This window comes from Colias eurytheme, chromosome 12 (genome assembly GCF_061535395.1).
Source record: "Colias eurytheme isolate Ceu_HAF_F1 chromosome 12, ilColEury1 Martin Lab GWU primary, whole genome shotgun sequence".
NCBI lineage: Eukaryota > Metazoa > Arthropoda > Insecta > Lepidoptera > Pieridae > Colias > Colias eurytheme.
In genome coordinates this window covers 5,231,950-5,256,670 of record NC_142991.1, presented here as the reverse complement: position 1 = coordinate 5,256,670, position 24,721 = coordinate 5,231,950, and the positions used below count along the sequence as shown (strand labels likewise).

The 24,721-nt window shown below is 34.1% G+C and overlaps 4 protein-coding genes across 6 annotated transcripts; 1 reads left to right on the top strand and 3 right to left on the bottom strand.

Moving 5' to 3' along the window:
- Nucleotides 1-608: 608 nt before the first annotated feature.
- Nucleotides 609-4,789, bottom strand: RecQ4 (RecQ4 helicase). 2 transcript variants are annotated; one of them, XM_090107913.1, is made up of 2 exons: nt 4,646-4,789; nt 609-4,549 (listed from the first exon to the last, which is right to left on the bottom strand). In XM_090107913.1, the coding sequence occupies exon 2, from the start codon at nt 4,510-4,512 to the stop codon at nt 637-639; it is 3,876 nt and encodes a 1,291-aa protein (XP_089964039.1). In that variant the 5' UTR covers nt 4,513-4,549; nt 4,646-4,789; the 3' UTR covers nt 609-636. The 2 variants fall into 2 exon arrangements, with proteins under 2 accessions (XP_089964039.1, XP_089964040.1); XM_090107914.1 differs by having other exon boundaries at nt 4,751-4,770.
- A 2,582-nt stretch (nt 4,790-7,371) lies between these two features.
- Nucleotides 7,372-13,009, bottom strand: oxt (Xylosyltransferase oxt). Its single transcript, XM_090107892.1, has 4 exons — nt 12,005-13,009; nt 11,591-11,733; nt 10,581-10,738; nt 7,372-9,726 (listed from the first exon to the last, which is right to left on the bottom strand). Exons 1-4 carry the CDS (start codon nt 12,598-12,600, stop codon nt 7,921-7,923), a joined length of 2,703 nt encoding a protein of 900 aa, XP_089964018.1. The 5' UTR covers nt 12,601-13,009; the 3' UTR covers nt 7,372-7,920.
- Nucleotides 13,010-14,087: 1,078 nt separating this feature from the next.
- Nucleotides 14,088-16,114, top strand: ecd (ecdysoneless cell cycle regulator). 2 transcript variants are annotated; one of them, XM_090108011.1, is made up of 3 exons: nt 14,088-14,468; nt 14,567-14,769; nt 14,842-16,114. In XM_090108011.1, the coding sequence occupies exons 1-3, from the start codon at nt 14,276-14,278 to the stop codon at nt 16,093-16,095; spliced, it is 1,650 nt and encodes a 549-aa protein (XP_089964137.1). In that variant the 5' UTR covers nt 14,088-14,275; the 3' UTR covers nt 16,096-16,114. The 2 variants fall into 2 exon arrangements, with proteins under 2 accessions (XP_089964137.1, XP_089964138.1); XM_090108012.1 differs by having other exon boundaries at nt 14,093-14,124.
- Nucleotides 16,115-18,503: 2,389 nt separating this feature from the next.
- On the bottom strand, nt 18,504-22,565 carry Dhrs4 (Dehydrogenase/reductase 4). Its single transcript, XM_090107968.1, has 6 exons — nt 22,074-22,565; nt 21,547-21,724; nt 21,285-21,362; nt 21,052-21,198; nt 20,625-20,759; nt 18,504-19,603 (listed from the first exon to the last, which is right to left on the bottom strand). Exons 1-6 carry the CDS (start codon nt 22,196-22,198, stop codon nt 19,433-19,435), a joined length of 834 nt encoding a protein of 277 aa, XP_089964094.1. The 5' UTR covers nt 22,199-22,565; the 3' UTR covers nt 18,504-19,432.
- Nucleotides 22,566-24,721: the final 2,156 nt, after the last annotated feature.

The following is a 24,721-nucleotide window of genomic DNA, read 5'->3' as shown; positions in this document are numbered from 1 at the left end:
ATATAGCCTTCCTCGATGAATGGGCTATCTAACCGTATATACATAGTAGTCTTTGTTATCTAACACCGAAATCATTTTACAAATCGGACCAAAAGTTCCTGAGATTAGCGCGTTCAAACAAACAAACAAACTCTTTAGCCTCATAATAATATGATAATAGCTATTAGTATAGATGCTAGGCGCCCCTCTAACTTCCGACGGCGCACAGGGCGCCGGCCGTGGCGCAGTTTGGGAACCAGTAGATTAGACCATTTTAATTAAATTACCGACCTTGTTTCGTGATTTAAATGGATACTAAGTTGGCACAAATTACAACGTAAGTTTTATGTATGTAAGTCAGAGTAATGATTTAGAATACTTAGACATTAAAATAATGATTATTTCCAGAACCTAGAAATTATAACAACTAGGTAGCTCTCCGCCCGCTCAGTAAATGGAAATTCCAATCTAGACTTTTTGCAGACACTAAAATCCGCCGGCTAATATCCGGACAAAAATTTTTACCACGCCACCTAATCAACTTTTTAATAATCCACTTGAGCTTGAGTGTGAAGGTAATTCAGATGATTATTCAGGGCCTTTTAAAAGGGAAGAATTAAAGACATTGCATAATTTAATAAATTTATTTTTTTTAATTTACAATTTCATTTGAATGATTTGTTGAGTCGCAATTTTAATTAAACCATTAAAGTCCTCAGATAAATGTGAACGCCAGTATTTACAACGACCCCATACCAAGGCTGGATAGTTCGGAGAAGATATGCCTTGAAATATTCTTGCTATGCTTCTACCTGTGAATTTACAATCTTTGTATGTAGCAATTAGTGCCCTCACATCAGCTGCCACTTGTTCGTAATGCAATGGTCGTGGTTGTAAAGTTATATGAGCAGGAACATTTTCTTCTCTATCAAAATAATTATCAATTATATTTTTTAATTTATTTGATTTATCTTCTAGTATCTCATCTGAGGAACTTATTACACTGAAGGAATTAGTACAAAGTTGATGAAAAGAGTTATGGATTTCTTCAAGTTGATGTAACATTTTTTTCTCTTGACCATGAACAATTTTATGTAAATCATCTAAAACTTCATCAAGTTCAGATGAATTTAAATCTCCAGGTGCTTTTATTCGAAAACCAAGAGTGTGAAATTCTACTTTTAAAAATGAGCGTCTTGACACTCCATCTTTCACAGTCCACTCTAAGTTTTTTAAGTGATACTTTGACATTCCACTTTCCCATCCTATAGCAGCAGCAACTTCTATTACATTAAATTCTAGAACACTTTGCTTTGTTACATTAGCATTTCTTTTTCCTTCAACTAAATATGCCATAGCAAGAGGTGGGCAACCTTTGGCAGCTTCTAGTATTTTTGTTGGACCACCATATGATGATATTTTACACATAGTATACGCATTATTTAGAACTTTGATATATTTATTTTTATGCAATTCAACATAACACAATAATGTTGCAATATTTTCAGAAGGTAAATCTAGTTCTTCTACTGTGCTATCTATTGGTATACCAACTTCATGTCCATTACATTTTAATGAATTTGATGAGTTACTGTTATTTGATATTGTTTCTGGTACACATTTGCAAGGAATAAAAACTTTTTCAAGTAATTTTCTAATAATTGGCCTATCAATGGAATTAGAATAAACATGTTTTAGTAGCTCATCTTTATCATTATCAGACCTACTCAATAACACATGACAATATGCAGGAAGTCCATCACGTCCAGCTCTTCCAACCTCTTGAACGTAAGATTCAAAACTTGGTGGCATATTATAATGAATGATACATCGTATATCTGATTTGTTTATACCCATACCAAAAGCCACTGTGGCAACAATAATTTTTAAAGTGCCATCCATAAAATGTTTTTGTATTTTCTTCCGTTGAGCAGCTGACATTCCAGCATGATATGCCTCAGCAATATAAGACATCCTTTTACGTTTTTTATTTTGCTGCTCCATATTAATTTTACCAGGTTCAGACAAGCATGATCTTAATACCGCTGCTATCCTTTCGCATTCATTTCTTCTTATACAATAAACTATTATTGAATGAAAAGAATTAAACTTCTCAGAGCCTAATAATGCAACTAATGCTCTATCTTTATCGTTTTCATAGGACATTGATAAAAAAAGATTTTGTGGTAGTGAAGGATTAGTAACAACACCATCCACCCCATCAGGTACTTTAATATGCTCAATAACACTTTTGATAGTTGGTTTGCTAGCTGTAGCTGTTAAGCCAAGTATACACTTAACATTTAATTTTTCTTGCAATACTCTACAAATCATTAAATAACTTGGTCTAAAATTGTGACTCCATTGAGATACACAGTGAGCTTCATCAATACAAGCAAATGCGATTGGTGGTAATGATTTAAATAAACCTGCAAAACCATTTGAACTATCACTGGAGATGAGTGCTTCAGGTGATATAAGAAGTATATTTATTTGCCCAGATTTAAGTAATTCCACAATTTTCTTCCTTTGTGTAGGAGGTTGGTTTGTATGTAAGCATCCTGCTTTTAAAAATTCAGGCATGCTAAGTACCTGATCTTCCATTAATGAAACAAGTGGGGATATTACTAATGTTATGCACTTATAGTAAGTGCTATAAATATATGCAGGCAATTGGTAACATAATGATTTTCCACTGCCAGTTGATAATATTAGCAGTGTAGATAACCCTGATAAAATTCTGCAAATTGCTTTTTCTTGTCCAGGGCGAAACTGACTGTGACCAAACAGTTGCAGAGCTTTATGCAAATCTTCAGATATTTCATCAGGTTTCGATAAAATAGGTTTAATATCATCTGTATTCTCAGAGGTATTTGCAAGTAATTTTAAAAAACTGTCAGGGATTTTACTAGCCTCGAATACACAGGTATGTAATTCTTCATCAAGGTTGACTTCATTCGACTTTTTATTTACAATTTTTTCCATATCTTCAAGAGTGGGAATGTCTCCTTCTTCACAATTGTCTAATGGCAACAATACATTTTCTTTATGTGCAGTACAGTAACGAGCCATATGACCACCAGAACCACACTTAAAACATGTAACTTTACCTGATTCTGGAAATTCCATACCAGCATGAAGAGCTTTTTTATCTTTCCACAACTGCTTTTTATACTTTGAAAATTTGATAGATTTTTTCCCCCTTGCATAAACTTTTTTTTCTATATTAATTTTCACATAGTTTTCATTAATAGTACCATTTTGCATCTTTCTATGTAATTTATCTTCTAAATTATCTTCAGTGAGTTGAGATTCATTAGACTTTTCATCAATTTTTTTAAGGATATCTGCAACATTGGAATGTCTTGGATATACTTTTTCTTTTAAACCAAATGGTAAAAATTCTGATATATCAGGTGGTTTGCTACTTTCACTGTGAATTGCCTTTTGAGAACTTTTTAATTTTGAATTTTTTGACCTAGATTTGATTTCATTTTGTTGAACTTGAGTTTTGTCTGCATTTTTTGACTCCAAACCACTGTTATCATACCTTTCAATATTTTCATGAATATTGTTTGTTAATTTTCTTTTCTTAAGAGCTGGTTTTAATTTACTAAGTGTTATATTTTCATCTTCTGATTCACTATTTTCAACATAATCAGTAGTTTTTTCAGAGATGCTTGGCTTCACAACATTACTTAAACCAAATGTTTCCCTTCTATCTGTAGTCTGAATACTTTCTGACACATTCTGTCCAATGGCTCTTTGTAACCAACCAGAATTAATTTGTCTTACAGATGTATCTTTTGATACATTAATTGAGGAAAACATACCTTTAAAAGTATTTTTTTGAAAGTCATTTTGATGAAATTTGCTACTATCAGATTTTGTATCTACATTATTTGCCGTACAAAATGATTCCTTAAAATCAATTTGGGTATCATTTTTGTTCAATGTTTCTTTTAAATCAGACATATTTCCGGCATCCAATATCAATGTACTTGAATTGTTTAATGGAGCTCTAGAATCTTCAAAACCAATGCTTGTTTGTTGAGATAAACGTTTTGGTAATGACAATTTTCTCGGATTTCGCAGTGAAAATTTACTGTTGTGAAATAACTTATTTGACAAATTTTCAGTATAAGGACTTAGTTTTAAATTATTTTCTTTTGTTGATGTTGCTGATAAGATATTATCTAACTCTTGAGCACTTGGTAATTTTGGTATAGATTTTTCTTGCTCATTTTCATAGGCTTCATTGTTTATTGCTTGCCATTCTATAATTTTTGGAGATTCTGGAGATTCCACAGGAACATCATCAAAATCACAAATTGACAAGGAATCTTCAAGAGCTGCACTTTTAAGTTGAAAGTATTTTTTATATGCATATTTAATATTTGCAGGTGCTTCCTTTATATCGAATTTCGACGGTAATCTAGAGTTTTTTAATTTAAATTCCTTTTCCCAATTTTTTACAACAGCTTTACATTTTAAATATGCTTTATCTTTTTTAATAGTTTGAATTAAATCCATTTCGTCGAATTGGTATTTCTTCAAATAAATGATCAATCTATAAGTTAAAAAGAAAGTAGGTAATAGCTAGCACAACAACACTTAGTAACTACATATCCACAAGTAAATTAACATCAAGGTATCAAACCACTACATTTATTAGAGTGAGTAATTCTCTCGAAATTGTATTACTGTCTTGTTTAGCTAAGTATTTAAATATAAAGTAACAAAAAGGTCAAAAGATTCACAGAACGGACACCTTCGTAATCTTCCCTCCAATATTCAGTATTCAAATAATATAAATTTTAATGTCAAAACTTTTGTCATACCTCAGTGTCATACAGACGCCTGTCATGCTGTCAATTGTGACACTTCGTTGGATTTTGATTTATGCACAGCTTGCAGCAGAATATATAAATTATAAAGCTGAAGAATTTGTTTGTTTCAACACGCTAATCTATGCTATTGGTCCGATTTGAAAAATTCTTTTGGTGTTAGATAGCTCATGCGGATCGCATCGCAGATAATTTCCATTTACAAACTATTCTCGACATTGTCCTCATTACTTAATGATCTAAGGTCCTCATTATACTCAAAATCTAACTAACAATTTATTCCAGAGGAGCATCAAAGCGTTACAATAATATGTGAAAGGTAGAGCGCTGCGCTTTGATTTTCTTTATTTCCCAATCATTATAATTCAAGCAGAATATATGGAATATGCACGATGTTTTTCATGAACAAGTTTTAGTAAGGAGATGTCCAAAAAATGACCCAGAATCGACAGGAATGAAATGTGTACGATTACATTGACAATGAAATATAATATAATGTAGCTAAAGCGGCAACTCGAAAACCGGACAGTGCGCGCACGAGCAACTTTGTCTCCGTAACTATTTTGTCTCTCCCACCTATAGGCTAGTATAAAAGTGCGCGCACGTAGCGACGCAACTCCGCTACGCACTTTTATATAGCCTACAGAGCGCCCCATCCGAGCCGGTGTGCCCCAGGGAAGCTGCCTGTCGCCCGTCTGCTACAGCAGATACACGGACGACATCCCAGTCGCTGGCGGAGCCATCCTAGCGTTGTATGCCGACGACGCTGCGTTTATTACCACCTCGCTGAACGCCAAGCATGCATCGGTAAAGATGCAGCGAGCACTGGATGCACTTCCCTCATGGCTGGAGGACTGGAGACTCAAGGTCAACGTGGGGAAAACTCAGGCGATTTCCATCGGACGGGCGCGCCTCCTGCCGCCCCCGGTGTCTCTCATGGGCGAGAATGTCGAATGGTCACCGACGGCCAAGTACCTTGGTGTGACCATTGACAAGACACTCTCGATGCGGCCCCATGTGAAGAACGTGGTTGCCCAGACGCGCGCCGTGCGGAACATACTCCGCCCCATGCTGGCGTCTCACCTGCCTCTCCGTACGAAGCTGTGCATTTACAAAGCCTACGTTCGCACGCGACTCACCTATGCGGCCCCTGCGTGGTTCGCGCTGACCAATGAGACGGACCGCAAGTCGCTGCGAGCGCAGCAGTCGCTAGCGCTCCGCACCATCTCCGGAGCACCACGCTTCGTATGGAATCAGGTCATCTCCAGGGACCTGCGCATGGAGAGCCTGGACGACTTCGTTCGTCGCCTGAGTTCCTCTATGTTCGCGCGCGCCGACGGAGCGCGATCCCAGCATTTGCAGGGCATCGCGCCATACCATCGGAGACCGCCGGACATAAGAGGCCTACCACGTGACCTAGTCTCCTAGGACACGACCGCTTCCTCGCCGCTGGCTGATGGGCGCCCCCCGGCACCTTGCCGGCGGGCTCGACCTCGCTAAGTGGCGGGTGGCTTCACCCACGGACATTCCTCCCTGCAGCAGCTAGCAGATCGCCCGCGATAACACGCGGGCTCGATCGCACTGCAGCAGGACACCTCCCGGACACGACACCTCGGACCATTAGGTCCCACCCAGTGCCCCGCCTGTAGTTGCAGGCGGCGTTGCCACCACTGAAAGGGGCCGTCGCCCCGAACAGTTACCCCGAGGCCTGTGAAGGCCTGCGTGGAAGACCCCGCGATCGACGCAACTCCCCATACAAATTGATGGGAGAGACAAAATAGTTGCGGAGACAAAGTTGCTCGTGCGCGCTAGCTCTTATAGTATAGGAGCTAGGAGCAAAAAAATAAGGAAGAAATTCGTTTAACATAATTATAAAACTTAGATCATTAAGTAATTATAAAATAAGTTTATGTACGTCAAGTTGTAGCTCAATAAGAGCTAATTCGAGTTTCATGCATATTCCTTATTGCAGCAATCCGCCCCGCGGTTTCACATGCGCGAGTGAATAAGTTTTTCCTTTTAATCTTAATATACCTGTGAGAATATCGGTATAAAAAATAGCCTAGGTTACTCCTTAAAACAGTAGCTGTCAGTGAAAACCGTCCAGCCGTTCCTGAGATTAGCCGGAACAAACAGGCAGAATAATAATTGTAAAAATGACTAGGTATTTAGTGTTTACATCGTATAAATACCACAACATGTTTTTCTCAAATTAAGTAAATTTTTAAAAGGATCTATTGTGTCCTTTTTTAGTCGAATAACGTGGGTTATATTCAACGACAGTAAAGTATTTGCATGGAGTTTTTTGTATGTATTCGGGGTCATGGAAACGGAAGTAAACTTATGGGCTATTGATTGTTATGATGGTATGAATGAAGACAAATATTACTCACGAATTAAGTGAAATGGTACACTCCTATTTTATTATTGGTACAGATTAATTTCCACTCTGGCAAAACTGTATTTAAAGATTTAGCAGTGAATGAACTTTTAGTAAATATAAGTATGTATTATATGGAAGTAAATTGGGTATTAAAATAAAATGTGATATAAAAATAAATATATTCTATCAATATGAAGGTACTTCAATAGCAACTAGAATACTTAATTCCAAACGAAATCTGTATTTATAATATGGATTTTCATAAAATAATTCCATTTTTACTGTGAGCAAGATAACAAGTCAATGTGATTGATTCTTATTTATGCGCTAATGACTAGTGTGTCTGAAGAGACAAATCGTTTCTTGTAAGCATAGAACTAAGGGTACTTTACATTTTTTGTGACAAATATAATATTACAATATGCTACATAAAATACTTAGTGCTTAAAAAAATTTGAACACAATTTATTCATGATACAGGCTATGAGAGATAGATAATAGTCAAAACAACAATAGAGGTATATTACATGTTAATCCCAAGATTTTTGACAAAATAAGGATAGTTTAACTAGGTATTTACATTAAAATCAGTCTTCCGTATTCAATACATCTACTTACTAGAACAACGATTGCTTAAAAGATACAAGGTAAATTGGTATATTTCTCAAATTTCTGACTTGTTTATCATTTACTGTTAAAATATATCTTGTGTCACGTTCTCTTTAATCGTCCAGACTTGACATCTAACTTTCCAATAGAGCCTTTGGGGTCGGGTGACAAGGAGCTCCATTCAGTTAATTCACATAGTTCAAATTTGTATTTCCCACAAATATATGTCTCCTTGATATTCTCATCAAGAAATGATACACATGACCCTAGGATACTATAAAATTCGTAACTTAAATTATCAATCCACTCTCGTAAGTCATCACTTATTCGTTTAATATTAGAATTAGATAATTCTTCCAACAGCAATGTGTCTTCTTTACTGGGTAAAAATTTGGGTGGTTTAACATTGGTTAAATTTCTATATGAATTTTGTGAACCACTATGAATTAAGCTTGTTTCTTGATGGGTGACTTCTTTACCCGAGAAAAATTCCAGTGGAGTAATCAAAAATTTTGTTACAGCTATTAAATTAGATTGATCAAACAAACCTACTTTCCAAATTCCAGGTAAAAGTGGGTGTCGTATGGTAGGTTTAATAAAATTTGTTAAGTTTGTTTCGTCTCTATAAATAATATTTATGTCGGCCAGTATTCCCGCAGGATCTAACCAAAGCACTGTTAAATTTCCACTTGGCTTGTTTGTAGAAAATTGATATAATAACACTGGATCCGAAAAAGGACCTAGAATATTTCCTAAATTCCTAAAACTCATTTCTTTTTGATCATAATCAGAACTTACTTTAAATATTTTAATATAATCAATCAATGGACTTTCAAAATTAAATTCTAGGTGATGTTTAGGTTTGTACCATGTTTCTATTGAAACTTCTAATCCATTGTTTAAGATTGCCTTGTGTAAAATAAGGTTTCCTTTATACATATCTGCATATTTATATAAATGTACTGATGTTATAATTCCAAGTTCAATTTTACAGTCTTCGGTTGCTAATATTTTTAAATTATGGCGTATTATACTACCGGCATGAGATAGAATGGTGTCATCTGTGCTTGCTGTCAAATCTTCAGTATCATAAATGCTTTGCCAATAAGCTTCTATATTATGTATTAAGTAATGGTCATTAAATCCTATAAATTGTTCTACTCTTGTTATTATTTCTTGATTTATAATGGGTTCAAATTTCCTGGCAAAAAATAGTTGTCTATTTTGGGTATTTTGAATTTTTGGCCAGTCATCTATTCGGAAATCATTAGGTGAACATCCACACCAATCGACGACATGCTTGTACTGGCATTTACAACCCAATTTTCTCTTCCAATTAGTAACATGCAAATTATTGTCAACATAAGTATTACAATACTTTGAGTTCCTTAGGGCTGTGTGAAAAAATGATTCAGCAGGAAGTAACGTGTGTTGAAAAATGATATCTAACCCATTTAAAAGTGCATCTTTTTCCTTAACGACGTAAGAAACAAATTCTGGCGACAGGGCTACCCAGTCGCTACCACCATCAATAGTTATACCGTGTGGTAATTTTCGTTCACCAATTCGCCACATATGTGTTTCACATTCAACAAATGTCTTATCTAGGCCTTGCTTTTTAATAAAACGCTGCACTTCACGACCATGAGACTTTACAAAATTAAGACCCTTGTTTTCTGAAAGAAATTTTTCCAGCTCTTCTAACGATTTTATCGGAAAGTCACTTTCACTTAAATTAATAACATAGTCCCATTCCCATCCTAATTTAAAAAAGTCCATCATACAGGTTAACAGCATTTGAAGCAATGAAGCTCCACCCCATATAGTTGAATATCGTATAGGAGCCAATTTAATATTTGGAAACTTCTTTTCTAAAGATAATAACTTTCTATGTAAGTAGTCTTGTCTCTGAAAAAAAATTGTTTTGATTAAGGGTTTATGGTAGGTTACTGGATTTAGTGATATTCAAATTGGCGGTAATCAGCATTAAAGCATAAATATAAGCATAATTAAAATAGTTCTTGAAATAGTTCTAGAAATATGAAATTATACAGGGTGTCCCACTATTGGTATACTAAGCGCGAAGGGACTTGTAGTTTAGAATACACTGATCACGTAAAAAATACTTAAACAACAAAATTACGTCAAAAAATTTTTTTGTAAAATTTTCCTGAAAATCCATGTTTTCTTCTCTAGCTTCGCGCAGCCGGCATATACCGCTTCTCTAATGTGAGCATTTTGTCTATAAAAACATAATCTTAAACGATAGCTCACGTGCTGGTGGCAAAGTTGGGCGGGTTGCTTGTTATGGGTGTACACATAGAGTTTTAAGAATACATCTTTTTGAAAAAAAAAATGCGTCTGGAATTTTATAAGTAATTTTTACGTACTCAGCGTATGCAAAACTATAACCTCCTTTGAGCTTAGTATACCAACAGTGGGACACCCTGTATAAGTATTTTTATTTGTGAATATTTTTTTATCTTATATCGACTGTGGACGAAACATAGTGATAAAATCAATTTTCACACTTATTTGACGCATATTGTTTCAGGTAATAATATTTAGTGACACGCATTCTATAGCTTGCTTATGATGCACTTAATATTAAAAGAGAAAAAGACAAAGAAGTAAGATTGCTTCAAACTAAAAGAACAAAGTTTTCAAGATAAAAGTGCCGCAATGTGTTTGATATTGATTAAGAATTATAAAAATATATCATGTTCAACACATTATCTTTATTAGATTGTAATTATACTTACTTTATCTATGTGTATATAAAAGTAATGACTTGTTTTATATAAAGCATTGATTAATCTATATACTTGGCGCAATGCTCTTCCATTCAAGGTCAATAAAAAAATTATCCTTATTGGTTGTGATTCTTCATTTTTGACAGTTGGTGTATTTGGTAAAAACTCTGAAAAAAAAGTGTATTCATATTATAAAAACAACTTCAAAAATACTACTAATCTTCTTATCTTCTTTCTTATATATAAAAATGAATCGCAAAATGTGTTGGTAAGCGCATAACTCGAGAACGGCTGAACCGATTTCGATAATTCTTTTTTTATTATATTCCTTGAAGTACGAGGATGGTTTTAATGTAGAGAAAAGATGTGTTTTTTGTACCACGGGCGAAGCCGGGGCGGACCGCTAGTAAGTAATAACTTAACTATACTAATAATATAGATACTTTATACAAGCCCATATAAAAAAATCTTGATGGTTCAAATAAAGCACAGGAAATCTTTTAAGAAAGAAATAGGATCGTTAAATAAACGCATTCAGCTCTAGAATGCCACTTGGTAGCTGTCCAACTGAGTGCAGGTGAATTTAAATGTTCAGGTAGAGGAAACATATTTTGGATTAATAATTATAACATACTAGCGGTCCGCCCCGGCTTCGCCCGTGGTACATGTTTACGTTTTCTCTACATAAGAACCATCCTCGTACTTCAAGGAATATAATAAAAAAAGAATTATCGAAATCGGTTCAGCCGTTCTCGAGTTATGCGCTTACCAACACATTTTGCGATTCATTTTTATATATAAGAAGATAATATGGAATCCCATACATAAAATCATAGGATTGGAATATGCTCCCTCTACCTGAACTATGAATTCTCAACTAAACTAGGTTGGACAACTTACAAGTGGTAGTAAAGTACTTAATGTATTATGACTCTCTATCATTCTTAAAAGGTCTCCCAGTGATTAACTTAAGTGAAGAAAAAAGTTTAAAATATGTAATTGATTAATAATATACTTACTTTCTAAACCTGTTTCATAAATATTCATTGTAAAATATCCACCACACACAACAGAAGAATCTCCGGGACATTTCATATCACATGATTTTTCAGATATTTTTGCATTTTGAGGTGGAATATTTTCACCACAAAAGCATTCAGTTCTGTAAAAGAAGATTAAATATAGATAATTATAATCAATGACATGATACAAAAACAAAAGGTACATTGGCAATTTAATAATATTGTACAATATTGGAAATGAGTATTAGACAAACACCACTAAAAGCATCTATATGTTTTTACCTATTTATCTTTGATCTTAGAAAATGAAACTTTACAAATATTTTGTTTTTAATATTTGACAGATTGCGAGAAGACTTCAGTGCAGCTAATCTAAGTATACATAAATAATTGCAATTTAAAGAGACTTACCCATATTGAACTCCAGCATAGGGAAATCCTGCTTGTACACAAATATCCAAACAAAATTTTGGTGAATTTTGAGTAGCATAATTACCATAAAAGCTTGATAACAATCTTAATTTCTTCTCATCTAAGTAACACCCTAGATATCTACCATATTTCTTTGTATTTGAAAGACAATAATTTGACAATTCCTTCGGGTAAAAACTTCCACTTTGTATGAGACAAGTTTTATTTACAATGAGCTGTTTACAGTATTGAGTTTTAGCTCTATGAATGGCAGAAATCGCCTCACGGCTTTTTATTTCACACATAGGAGTAAAATCCAATTCTTCTTTTCTTAAATGCAATATAGCTTTATTTTGGTTGCTATTTTTAATAGAGAAATCTTCATCATCATTTATACCTGGCACAAGTTTTCTAGCAGAAACATCACCTAAATCGCTTCTGTGAGATGATATAAATCCATTTCGTTTCAGCAAATTGTCATGTACTGATGGGAAGTAATTTAGTGATATAAGAATCTGGGCAAAGAATATTATAAGAACAGTTATTATAAGACATTTCGCATATTTATAAAAGAGTCTTCTTATGCTCAGGGCCATTTTTTCGTAATATTTATGTCTCGTTACAATAAGAATAAATGCCTACGTACTGTAGAAAATTGTTTCAAGTCATATCTTCTAGGTATAATTTGTCGTAACACAATTTCCACAAAATAATAAATGTGTGTAAATCTTATTTAACAACACTATATTCGCTATACTCATGCAATTTGTTATTTGAGTCAATTTTTTTATCGATAGTTTATAATTAATAATTTTAGGAATTTCATCTTACATTTTATCACAATATATACTAACTGCTTTGTATACAAATGTTTTTCTTGTTCAAATGCGATGAAATATTTAGAATATTAATCGTGTGATATGATTTCTACTCTTTTTTTAGCATTTTTTAAAAAAATACCTAAATTTACTTATTTTCAGTACATAACCAAACTATAATAACTTGTGATATGACGATGACGCTGTCAATAATCAATAATGTCATCATGACAGCCGTATGCCGCACCGCGCACGAGGTGAGTGGTGCTCAGAGCAATAAACCTATATTCCTCTGAGGAGTGGTGAGTCCAAAAAAATCGTGCTCAATTCGATTACCTACGTGAATATAACTTGACCAAAAGTGAGTGGACTATAGTAGAGCCATTTTAATAGGCAACATTTGACAGTTCAACAAAATTCAAGAACGTAACCTAGTAACGACGACATAGAATAACATGATATTTCGTTTTGTTAGAACTGCACATTTGCTTGACTTTTTTCAATTACGACTACATGTTTATAATAACAATGACCGATACAAGTAATTTTAAGATTTCATTTTACTGATAAACCATTTTAAACATAATAAACAATTTCTGAATTGAAGAACTGACGTCACTACAATTTTGTGTCAATAAACCTTTTTTCTTTTTAAATACCAGAGACGTTACTCTAAAAATCGAAATCTGACATCTAGAATCGAATGCATTGATTACTTGTGAATAAAAATTATCATAAATCAATAAATTCGATTGACAAATGTTTCAAATCCGTATCGATTAATTCACTTTAATCGATGATTTTAAGCAGGTTACCTCTCTTCGAAGATAAAATTGATAGACGTCAAATGTTGCCTATTAAATTGGCTCGACAATACACAGGTGGACTATGCATGTTCGTTATCCACACATGCTAATCACACGAATATCTAAATGCACCATAATATAAATTATCTTTAATGAAACCATGCATTATGCATTATCATTGGCCAATAAAATTTAGTCAACCGAGTCGGAGTAATTTTATGACAAAAATATATCCACTTATAAGTACACAGGATAAGTATGTGAATTTTCTATCTTTATTAAGATCAGAGTTGCCCCTTTTAGAAAATCAAGGTGGCAAGTGATGGCAGCACTGCTTTTCTGACAATGTCATTCAAATAATTAAAATCCCGTAGAGGGAGACAAAATCCAGATGCCAAAATATCCTCGAGAGTCGAGAGTCGAGCCACAGATTAAGTATTAGTTACTACGTAAAGTCGAGCTATAGGTTATAACTTATAATAAATACCGAGAGCACGTAAAGTATAAAATAAGATTTTGTAATTAGTTTTAAAAGGTGGTCTAAGGCTCATTTTTAACGTTTTATCTGTAAAAACATAGTTACAAGTACATGTGTCAAAAAAGTTTACATATTTGTAAATAAACACGATATCTATGCGTTCAAAATAATGTCCGAGAACAATAGGGGATTAAAATTTGACGATACAATACATTGTCGCTTTTATTGCCTTTCTAAATCTACGGATCTAGAACAATTATGTGAATCTATTAATAGGGCAATTCATTCAATATCTCAGGGATATATATGGAATAGAGATGAATTTAGAGTCAACATTCCTCTGCATAAATGTGAAAATGATGGTATGACTGTTAAATCATGCGAATTCTAGAAATATGTTTCTATTTTTGATTCTTAAATCAAACAAATGTAATATTTATTGTGTCCTCTTTTTTTACAGGAATTATACCAAACTTGATTAGTGTTACATGTTTTGGTGATAATATTGAAGATGAATGGTTTATTGTTTATTTAATTTTTGAGTTAACAAGAATGTTCAGCGATTTAATAGTTCACGCAGAAGACAGTGATGGCTCTTTTCTACTTATTGAGGCTGCAGAATACTTACCTCCTTGGTTAAATCCTGATAATGCAGAAAATAGGGTATGTATTTGTCCATCTCAAATAATTACATAAGAAATTAGATTGCCCTTACAATATTCTCTTCCTTTTTAGGTTTTAATTTATCAAAATGATATTCATATCATTACTCCAGAATTGGTAGATTTGGAAAATTCACTTGAAATCTGTGATGCAGTTAAACTGGTTTTTCATAATTCTGAAAAAACATGCGCTTGTATTGAAATACAGAATGCAATTAAAAGAAAACTTACAGAGTATCCACAAAAGATAAAAGACAACATGCACATGGCAATTGTTAGCTTACCTGTGGAGATTGCTGCAATTTTAAAATTAAGACCATCAATAATATCAGCTATTGTCAATAGTTACTGCAATCTTGATGCATTAGAAGCTAAAAATTGCAGAAATATTGAATATACAAATTGTGTATCAACACAAATTCAATTAACTAAATACTTATATGCGATGCTTATGCATACTAAACTTATAAAGAATGTAACACATAATATTCCAGAAACAGACAAAAAGGCTCAGCTTGGTTTTAAATTAACTTGTGGGTATTATGTCATCATGAATCAATATGTTAAAGATATATTTTCTTCATCAGAATACAAGAAATATATATCCAATTTATCTAAGACAGGATACTTTAAAGATAACATAGAGGGATCTAAGGATTATAAAATGCTCTTAGAAAAAGCTAAATCATATTTTTGTAGTATGGAATGTCCTTTGAACACACATATTTTTAACGAAATATCTCACTTAAAATCTGATAAATTATTTGAAGAAACCAAAGAAGCTCTTATACAATGTGATGACTCAAAATTGTATGAAGATGATGATGACTGGTTAAACATAAGTCCAGATGAATTAAACAATATATTGATCAGTAAATATGGTAAATGTAAAACAATTAATAATGGAGATTTGGATTCTGCTCAGAATATTACTTCTGCTTTGACCAATTTCTTAAAAAAATCTTCAGATTTTGAAGGGATCGAAAGAATAGGAGAAGATGTTGAAGATAATAAGATAGATTTTGATGCCGAACAGTTTACTATGTGTGTTGAAAAATTATTAAATATAGCAACGTCAAATGTTGAGATAGAATTAAGTGAAGCTAGTGAAGATGATGATGATAATGATGAAATATGTCAAGAAATTGAAAAAGAACTAAGTTCAAAGTTATGTAGTGTACCAAATAGAGTAGATAATAAAATAGTTATAAATAACTTGGTTCAGAGTATGAAAGAAGAAGGACTATCAGGACCTTCAAGTAATGTATTAAAAACAATCGACATTCGCAAAACAGATTTATTAGACTCTGATGATGATGATGACTAAATAAAAAATCCACCAATATCAAAAACCACTTTTATTTATAAAAACCTAAACCATGAAATTTTACCTTAAAACCTTAATAATTAATATATAAAACACAATGGTGATTGACTGTTTGACTTATTGATTTTCTATAAATACAATTCACTGGACATTGTCCAGTGGACAATTGGGCTGAAATTTGGAAAACTTTGTAATAAAAGGATTTTGATAAGGGCAACAAGGGTAACACCAACTGAATAAAGTAAGGGATGGAAGTTTGTATGTACCATGAAAATTTTTTCGCGGGGGCAACACCTTAATTCATATGATCAAATTGTTAGAAAAATAATTCGTAAATGGACCTCAAAAATAAATTGAACTAAAACCATTTAGTCCATTGAATAAAAAGTTCTAGAGTGCGTGAGTTAGTAACGTAAGATGTTTCTTCGAAAACATGTCAAGAGTCCCTAGGTAATAAACATACTAAAACCCCGGGCCACTAGGAGGAGCCCCGGAGTGGGGGGAGGGGGGAAATGGGTCCATTTTTTTATTTTTCGCTTAAATCTCAAAAACGGTACATGTTAGAGAAAAAATTTCAAGGAAAAGTTGAAAGGCCATAAAATTATCTACAAGTTGTACCTGAATCATTTTTTCCTACATCGTACCGTTTCTGAGTTATACGCAGTAAAACATGATTTTGGCTCAAACAATTTCCACATCAATCGATCAAAAAATATTTCTTTCTTCCAAAAAACTCAAGTGCAACTTGTGACCGGTACAGATAGATTGCTCATAATTGGGTCTATCATTGATAATAATACCAGATTCCACCTGGGAGGCGTTTACGGGGAATTGAATTTTATTAGGGTAGTTACGATACTTGAACTTTTTATTTTTTTTCTCCAAAAAAACTCAAAAGTGCAACTTGTGACCGATACTGATAGATTGCTCTTAATTAGGTCTATAATTGATAAAATAAACACATTCCTCCATGGAAGCCTTTAGGAGGAATCGATTGTCAAAATACTATATTAGGGTAGTTTGTGTTACTGAACTTGATCTTTTTATTTTTTTCTTCCAAAAAACTCAAAAGTGCAACTTGTGACTAGTACTGTTAGATTGCTCTTAATTAGGTCTATAATTGGTAAAATAAACACATTCCTCCATGGAAGCCTTTAGGAGGAATGGATTGTCAAAATACTATATTAGGGTAGTTTGAGTTACTGAACTTGATCTTTTTATTTTTTTCTTCCAAAAAACTCAAAAGTGCAACTTGTGACCGGTACAGATAGATTGCTCATAATTGGGTCTATCATTGATAAAAATACTAGATTCCACCACGGAGGCGTTTACGGGGAATTGAATTTTATTAGGGTAGATACGATACTTGAACTTTTTATTTTTTTTCTTCCAAAAAAACTCAAAAGTGCAACTTGTGACCGGTACCGATAGATTGCTCATAATTAGGTCTATCATTGATAAAAATATCAGATTCCACCATGGAGGCGTTTACGGGGAATTGAAATATATTAGGGTAGTTACGATACATGAACTTTTTAACTAACTACCCTAATAAAATTCAATTCCCCGTAAACGCCTCCATGGTGGAATCTGGTATTTTTATCAATGATAGACCTTATTATGAGCAATCTATCTGTACCGGTCACAAGTTGCACTTTTGAGCTTTTTGGAAGAAAAAAAATAAAAAGTTCATGTATCGTAACTACCCTGATAAAATTCAATTCCCCGTAAACGCCTCCGTGGTGGAATCTGGTATTTTTAGCAATGATAGACTTAATTATGAACAATCTATCTGTACCGGCCACAAGTTGCACTTTTGAGTTTTTTGGAAGAAAAAAATAAAAAGATCAAGTTGAGTAACTCAAACTGCCCTAATATAATATTTTGACAATCGATTCCTCCTAAAGGCTTCCATGGAGGAATGTGTTTATTTTACCAATTATAGACCTAATTAAGAGCAATCTATCAGTACTGGTCAAAAGTTGCACATTTGAGTTTTTTGGAAGAATGAAATATTTTTTGATCGATTGATGTGGAAATTGTTTGAGCCAAAATCATGTTTTACTGCGTATAACTCAGAAACGGTAGGATATAGGAAAAAATGATTCAGGTACAACTTGTAGATAATTTTATGGCCTTTCAACTTTTCCTTGAAAGTTTTTCTCTAACATGTACCGTTTTTGAGATTTAAGCGAAAAATGAAAAAATGGACCCATTTCCCCCCTCCCCCCACTCCGGGGCTCCTAGTGGCCCGGGGTTTTAGTATGTTTATTACCTAGGGACTCTTGACATGTTTCCGAAGAAACATCTTACGTTACTAACTCACGCACTCTAGACCCCCCTTGGAGGGACTCATTCAATGGACTAATTAATTAATTACCTATTTTATGGGATCCAATACAATAAAATTGTAATTTCAAAATTATTTATTTCAATACATAACTTTAACAATATACATATTACATACTTTCATTATAACTACAGGCTAAACTTTATCTACACATTTGGAATGCTTTGCCACAAAATACTAGTTTATAATTTTTTATAAACAAAATTAAATTGGATCATAGTTCCTACTTTTATTAATTCATGATATCAGTATCCCTATACTGTTTTTTTTTTACATATATAAGTCCAACATTTATACTTATATTCATTTATGTGTTATGAATAAATTATATTTAAGTAAAAAGAGAGACATCAATGAAATATCTCAAAATATTAAAGAAAGTCAAATTCATATAGATCAAATGGTGTGACATGATGCTAGGCGTCCATTAGAGACGGATCGGGGCGGGTCGCATCGCAACGGGCCGTCTCTAATGGACGCGCTGTTTGCTCCTGCGTCCACCTGTACGGGGCGCGGCGGGATTTTATCTAACAGACGCTCGCCGCTCACATCCGCCTGCCTGCGTCCACTAGACGGGTCGGGGCGGGCCGGGCCGCAGCGCACCGCCGGCAGAAATCCGCCTGCGAAGCGATATCCGCCAATGCGTTGCGGTCCGCCCCGACCCGATCCGTCGCTAATGGACGATGTTTCATACAAAACATAGGCCGGCGTATTTTTGCGTTGCGATGCGGCCCGGCCCGATCCGCCTAGTGGACGCCTAGCATTACAGGTAACAGATATGCAGTACAAAAATTTAAAATACAACTTCAATCTTAGTATTTCTGTCATTTATAGATAGATTTCATTTTTTTTTTACAGTAATTGATTATTTTTTATATATTATAAATATTTCAACACCATAACATTGAATATAATATTAACATCATGAAACTTTTCACACCAAGTGATAAAGAATCTATGTACAAGTATGACATATTTTTATACATATTAAAGTCTTGCATGTGTTCCACCCGCTACCACAAGAGTTTCACCAGTCATATATGCAGCATCATCTGACACTAAGTATGCAACGGCACCAGCAATTTCATGTGTCTTTCCAAATCTGTTCATTGGAACAATAGAAAGTGATTTTTCCTTCCCCACATCTGTTGATGTTATCTAAAAATAAATAAATGTCAAAGTAATTCCCCTGCATTGTGTTAATCATGTTGTATGATATATGGAGCAAATAACTTTCCTCTGGGACTTAGGTTTCATTATTTAAGTTAATGAACAATGAAAACATTGTCTCACTTCAATGTAGCTGATGAATGATATAATATAATACTAGCAGTCTGCCCCGGCTTCGCCCGTGGTACATATTTTGCAATAAAAGGTAGCCTATGATCTTTCTCAGGGTCTAAAGATTATCTGTGCCAAATTTCATCAAAATCGGTCCAGTAGTTTATGCGTGAAAACCATACATACATACAAAGGAGTTTCACAGCTGCATTTAGAGGAAGTTTTAAATATGCCGCAACTAAGTGTTGGAACAATCTCCCACCACCAATAATAAACTCAAATACATTAAACGCCTTCAAACATAAATATAAAAAACACTTATTGCAGGAGTTTGAGTTCCAACCTTAGTTGTGTGATGGTTATTCACTGTCATTAGGTTTTACACATTATGTAGGTATCCTATCTATCTATCTATATTATTACGTATTATTATTTTTATTTAAACCTTAACATTTATCCATTAATATTAAGTTAAATTATTATAATTATGTATTTTATTCAATAAGCTTATTATATGTAAATATATTTATATATGTATATAATATATATAATATCTTTCTATGAACGTACTGCCGCTCCAATCGCTTCAGAGAGGGGCCACTGAAAATCAGCGTTGCAACTATATTGCAAATTATGCTGAGTGGCTACCTGACTTGGCTCCACTTTTCGGCTTCATTTTATTTTATTTTACTCTTTCATTTATTATAATTGTATTGTTTTGTTTCATGTTGTGTTGTTTTAATTTTAATAAAGTATTGTATTCTGTGTCAATTGTGTTTGTTATTATTGTGGAGTCAAATAAATGATCTTTCTTTCTTTTTTCTTTCTTTCCAACCTTTCCTCTTTATAATATTAGTATAGATGTAATATATTGTTTATTTGTATAACTTTAACTTACTGCAGATGCAAATTTGGTAGCTACAATTCCAGGTGCAACACAATTTACTCGAATATTTTCTCTGGCCACCTCATTGGCGATTGCTTTTGTTAGACCCAAAAGTGCAGTTTTACTAACACTATAAGGACCTAAAGGCTGAAAATATAAAAAAAAATTATAAGTATTTTGTTTGCAATAAATAATGTACAAAGATCCACATGTATGACATCATGTCATGGTGGTTTTATTGTATAAGGCCGCCTGCCAGAAAACTTCCGCAAGATGTCCAACAGTCTGTCTGACAGCAGCTTGCAAGTCGAATTCCGCATTTCCACCTACAAGTAGACTTGCAAGTTGCTGTCAGACAGACTGTCGGACATTTCTTGCAGATGGAAACGCGGCCTAATATCTAATCTTAAATAATTATGTAAGTACTCATAATAATAACCTCCATGGGTTGAAAACCAGCTATAGAAGATATGAACACTATACTGCCTCCACCTCTTTTAATCAATTCTGGATAAACCTCCTTGGCCAATAACCAAGAGCATTTGACATTTATTTCAAATATTTTGTCCCAAACTTTCTCATCAGTCTGAAAAAGATAAAAAAATGGTTCAATTAATGTACACAAGTTATATGAAAAAAACTTGGTCTTGCTTGGAAAATCTTAAGTCTTACCTCTAAGGTTGGAGAAACAGCTGGATTTACAGCTGCATTTGATACCAATATATCAATACCACCAAATTTGCTCTTAGCCTACAACAGGGTAAATAGTTTGTCTATATGAATAAATTTCGATATACTTATGATTAGTAGAGTATGTATACAAAATTAACTATAGTAAAATAAAATGATATAGTATGTAACAAATAATATACAATATATTATGTATTCAATAATTATTTATCAATATAAGTACTAAAGTCTTAATAACACATACCACGTCAAATAATTTTTTTCTCTGTTCTTCATTTCCCACATGACAAACAACTCCTTCTACTTGAATACCATCCTTTCGTAGATTTTCTGCTGCTTTCTTCACATTTGCCTCTTTTCTACTGCTAATAACAACTGAAGCACCTTCATTTCCGAGACGTTGTGCAATGGCATACCCAATTCTACAATATTATCTCATTAATTATACCAATTTCAGTAATGACGTGTGGCATTTGCATGCAAATCCAAAAGAGTAGAAGAAATGAGATTGCTTGGGAGTTAAATGGGCCATGGGATCAACTATGGAGTTTCTTGCCAGTTCTTCTCCATAGATACTGATTTTGAATCAGTGATAAATATTGTTAAAAATATGTAATGACGATTCAAAAGTACTTACTTCATTCAATTAGAAGAAATCTAATTGAATAAATAAATATTTGAGTTTGAAAAATTTCTCATTTCAAACTATCACCTGTCTGAACTTCTAGTACCTATGAAGTTCAAAGCTATATAAATTGTTCATATGCTTACCCCTCAGTTGATGCTGTAACAATAGCCACTTTTCCCTTTAATCTAGAACTATGGAAAGATTTTGCACTTGTTGCATTAGAAAATATTTGTGGCATTTTGTTCAATACTTTATTTGAATTTAACATTTTCTTCTTATACTTATCGTTTCGTTTTGAAAATGAAAATTAAAAATATACTGATAATATAAATCAATTTACTACTACACTTATCTTGGTATCAAAGTTCAATGTTTTAGCCATAGATTAACAGCTATTGTTTTAGCTGATTGCCACTAATAATTGTGTGGCCATTTGTATTGTGAATAATAATTGTGATATTCTTTTTATGTTCTTTGCAAATTGTCTCTCGCTCTGATGAATATAAATCTATCAAATATCATGAATCCTTTGCTGCCTGCTGCCTTCAGCCCACAGAACGTAAATACATTGTAAATACCAGAGTATGTAAATACGTGGTAAATACTCAGCCCTCAGGGGAGCTTCAACCTTTCTGTCAAGTCATCAAGTGACAAGTGGTAAGGTACGTCTGACGTCAACTGTCAACTTGACACTTAGTGACAGTGTCAAGTCACCAAGTGTCGAATGTCACCACAGATTATTACCAGAGGTATAATAATTAGGTAATAATTATATTACCTAAGGGCGTATTCAGAAAGAAAGCTTGAAACTTATAAGCGCTTATAAGCGCTTATCGGCGCTTATAAGCGCTGGTAACCTGCGCAGGAAAATATATGAACATGCGCTTATAAGCGCTGATCGGCGCCGACAAGTTCCAACAAGTTTCAACAAACTTGTCGGCGCCGATAAGCGCTTATAAGCGCATGTTCATATATTTTCCTGCGCGGGTTACCAGCGCTTATAAGCGCCGATAAGCGCTTATAAGCGCTTATAAGTTTCAAGCTTTCTTTCTGAATACGCCCTATTTTGAATGTCACAAGCGAAATGTCAGTACCACGCAATGAATAAGGAATCACATTACTTAATGATCTAAGCATTCACACAATATAGGATTCCTTAGTCATTGGTACCACGTCAGTACGTAAAACGTGATGCCGTATGCCGGGACCTTTACACAATAGGCGGCGTTGGACCAACAAATGATCGTCGATGTTTGCCGCCATTACGGCGATTATGAAAAAACATCTACAATGACGGCCGATCATACTGTGTACATTTAGGCCCTCTACACTATCGTGATTGCCCCTACTCACCCAACTCTGCTCATTGTCATTTAAAAATATATAATAGTTAATAGCAAGGTAAATATAATATGCCAATAATAGCTAATAGCTAATAGTACAGGTGACAGACGAATTACTCGGCAAGAAAATTATATATCTTAAATGCGAGCCTTTCTACCGATATATAAGTTACTTTATGCTTACTACTACGCGATACACTCAATACAGTGGTTTTTAACTTGCACAAAATTATGTACATATCTATAATTTTATTCACCTACAAGTTTTGTCTCTTTCTATCGCGTGGCCCATATCTTTTTTTACGCTGTTAAGGTTAACGGTTGATACCTTAGTTGATACCTAGTACGTACCTAATAAGGTATTAACTATTAGTATTATTGTAAATTGTAGGTCTAAAAAAAATAAAATGTGTGCGAGAAGTGAAACTTTTTTATGACCTTATTTAAAAAAAAATACTATATGCAACTTTACAGTAATACGCAGAAGCGTAGCGTGCCTTGGCGGGGCCCCGTATAAAAATTTGTTTGGGGGCCCTTAGGAAGGGGTAAAGATTTCTCACAAAAGCGCACGTTGGGGGCCCCCTTGGCGCGGGGGCCCCGTATAATTGATACGGCAGATACGGCGGTAGCTACGCCCCTGGTAATACGTCGAATCACGCGTGGTAGAGATCACGTACAATTATAGTGATTATATCCTCTTTGGTAGAGATAAGAAAAAGATGGCGCGTAACGGAAAAATGTCACGCGTAACGAAAAAATGTTACACTAATTTTTTTTTCCAACCCCGAAAGAAGTTTCACTTCAAAAGATCAGCTGGAGCTCGGTTGGGGGGAAGAGCGGTTGTAGCCTCCCGTATCAGCTGACGGTTTTTCCACCAAGATATAGCCAGCTGACCTATACAGGGTGTCCCACTGTTGGTATACTAAGCTCAAAGGAGGTTATAGTTTTGAATATGCTGAGTACGTAAAAAATAATTAAAAAATTCCTGACGCATTTTTTTTTTCAAAAAGATGAATTCTTAAAACTCTATGTGTACACCCATAACAAGCAACCCACCCAACTTTGCCACTAGCACGTGAGCTATCGTTTAAGAGCGTTTTCACATTATCCGATCCGATATCGGATATCGGAAGCCGATAGCCGATATCCGATATCGGAGGGAAGTAAAATGTATGAAATATGTACCTGTCTTTCACATTGTCCGATCCGATATCGGATATCGGAGCCGACACCGATATGCCCGTGAGCTATCGGACGATAATGTTCAGTGTTGCCAACTCAATTTTTGAAAAGGCAGTATACCAACAGCAAAAAAGCACTAGTTTGTGTATTTTCAGTCTTATATGGCGCTAAATCTTTTAAAAAAATTCTTTGCTTTAACCAAAAATCCTTTCTATTAAAAGAAACCTTTTTTTATTAAGAAATCACACATTTAAGTATTTATAGGC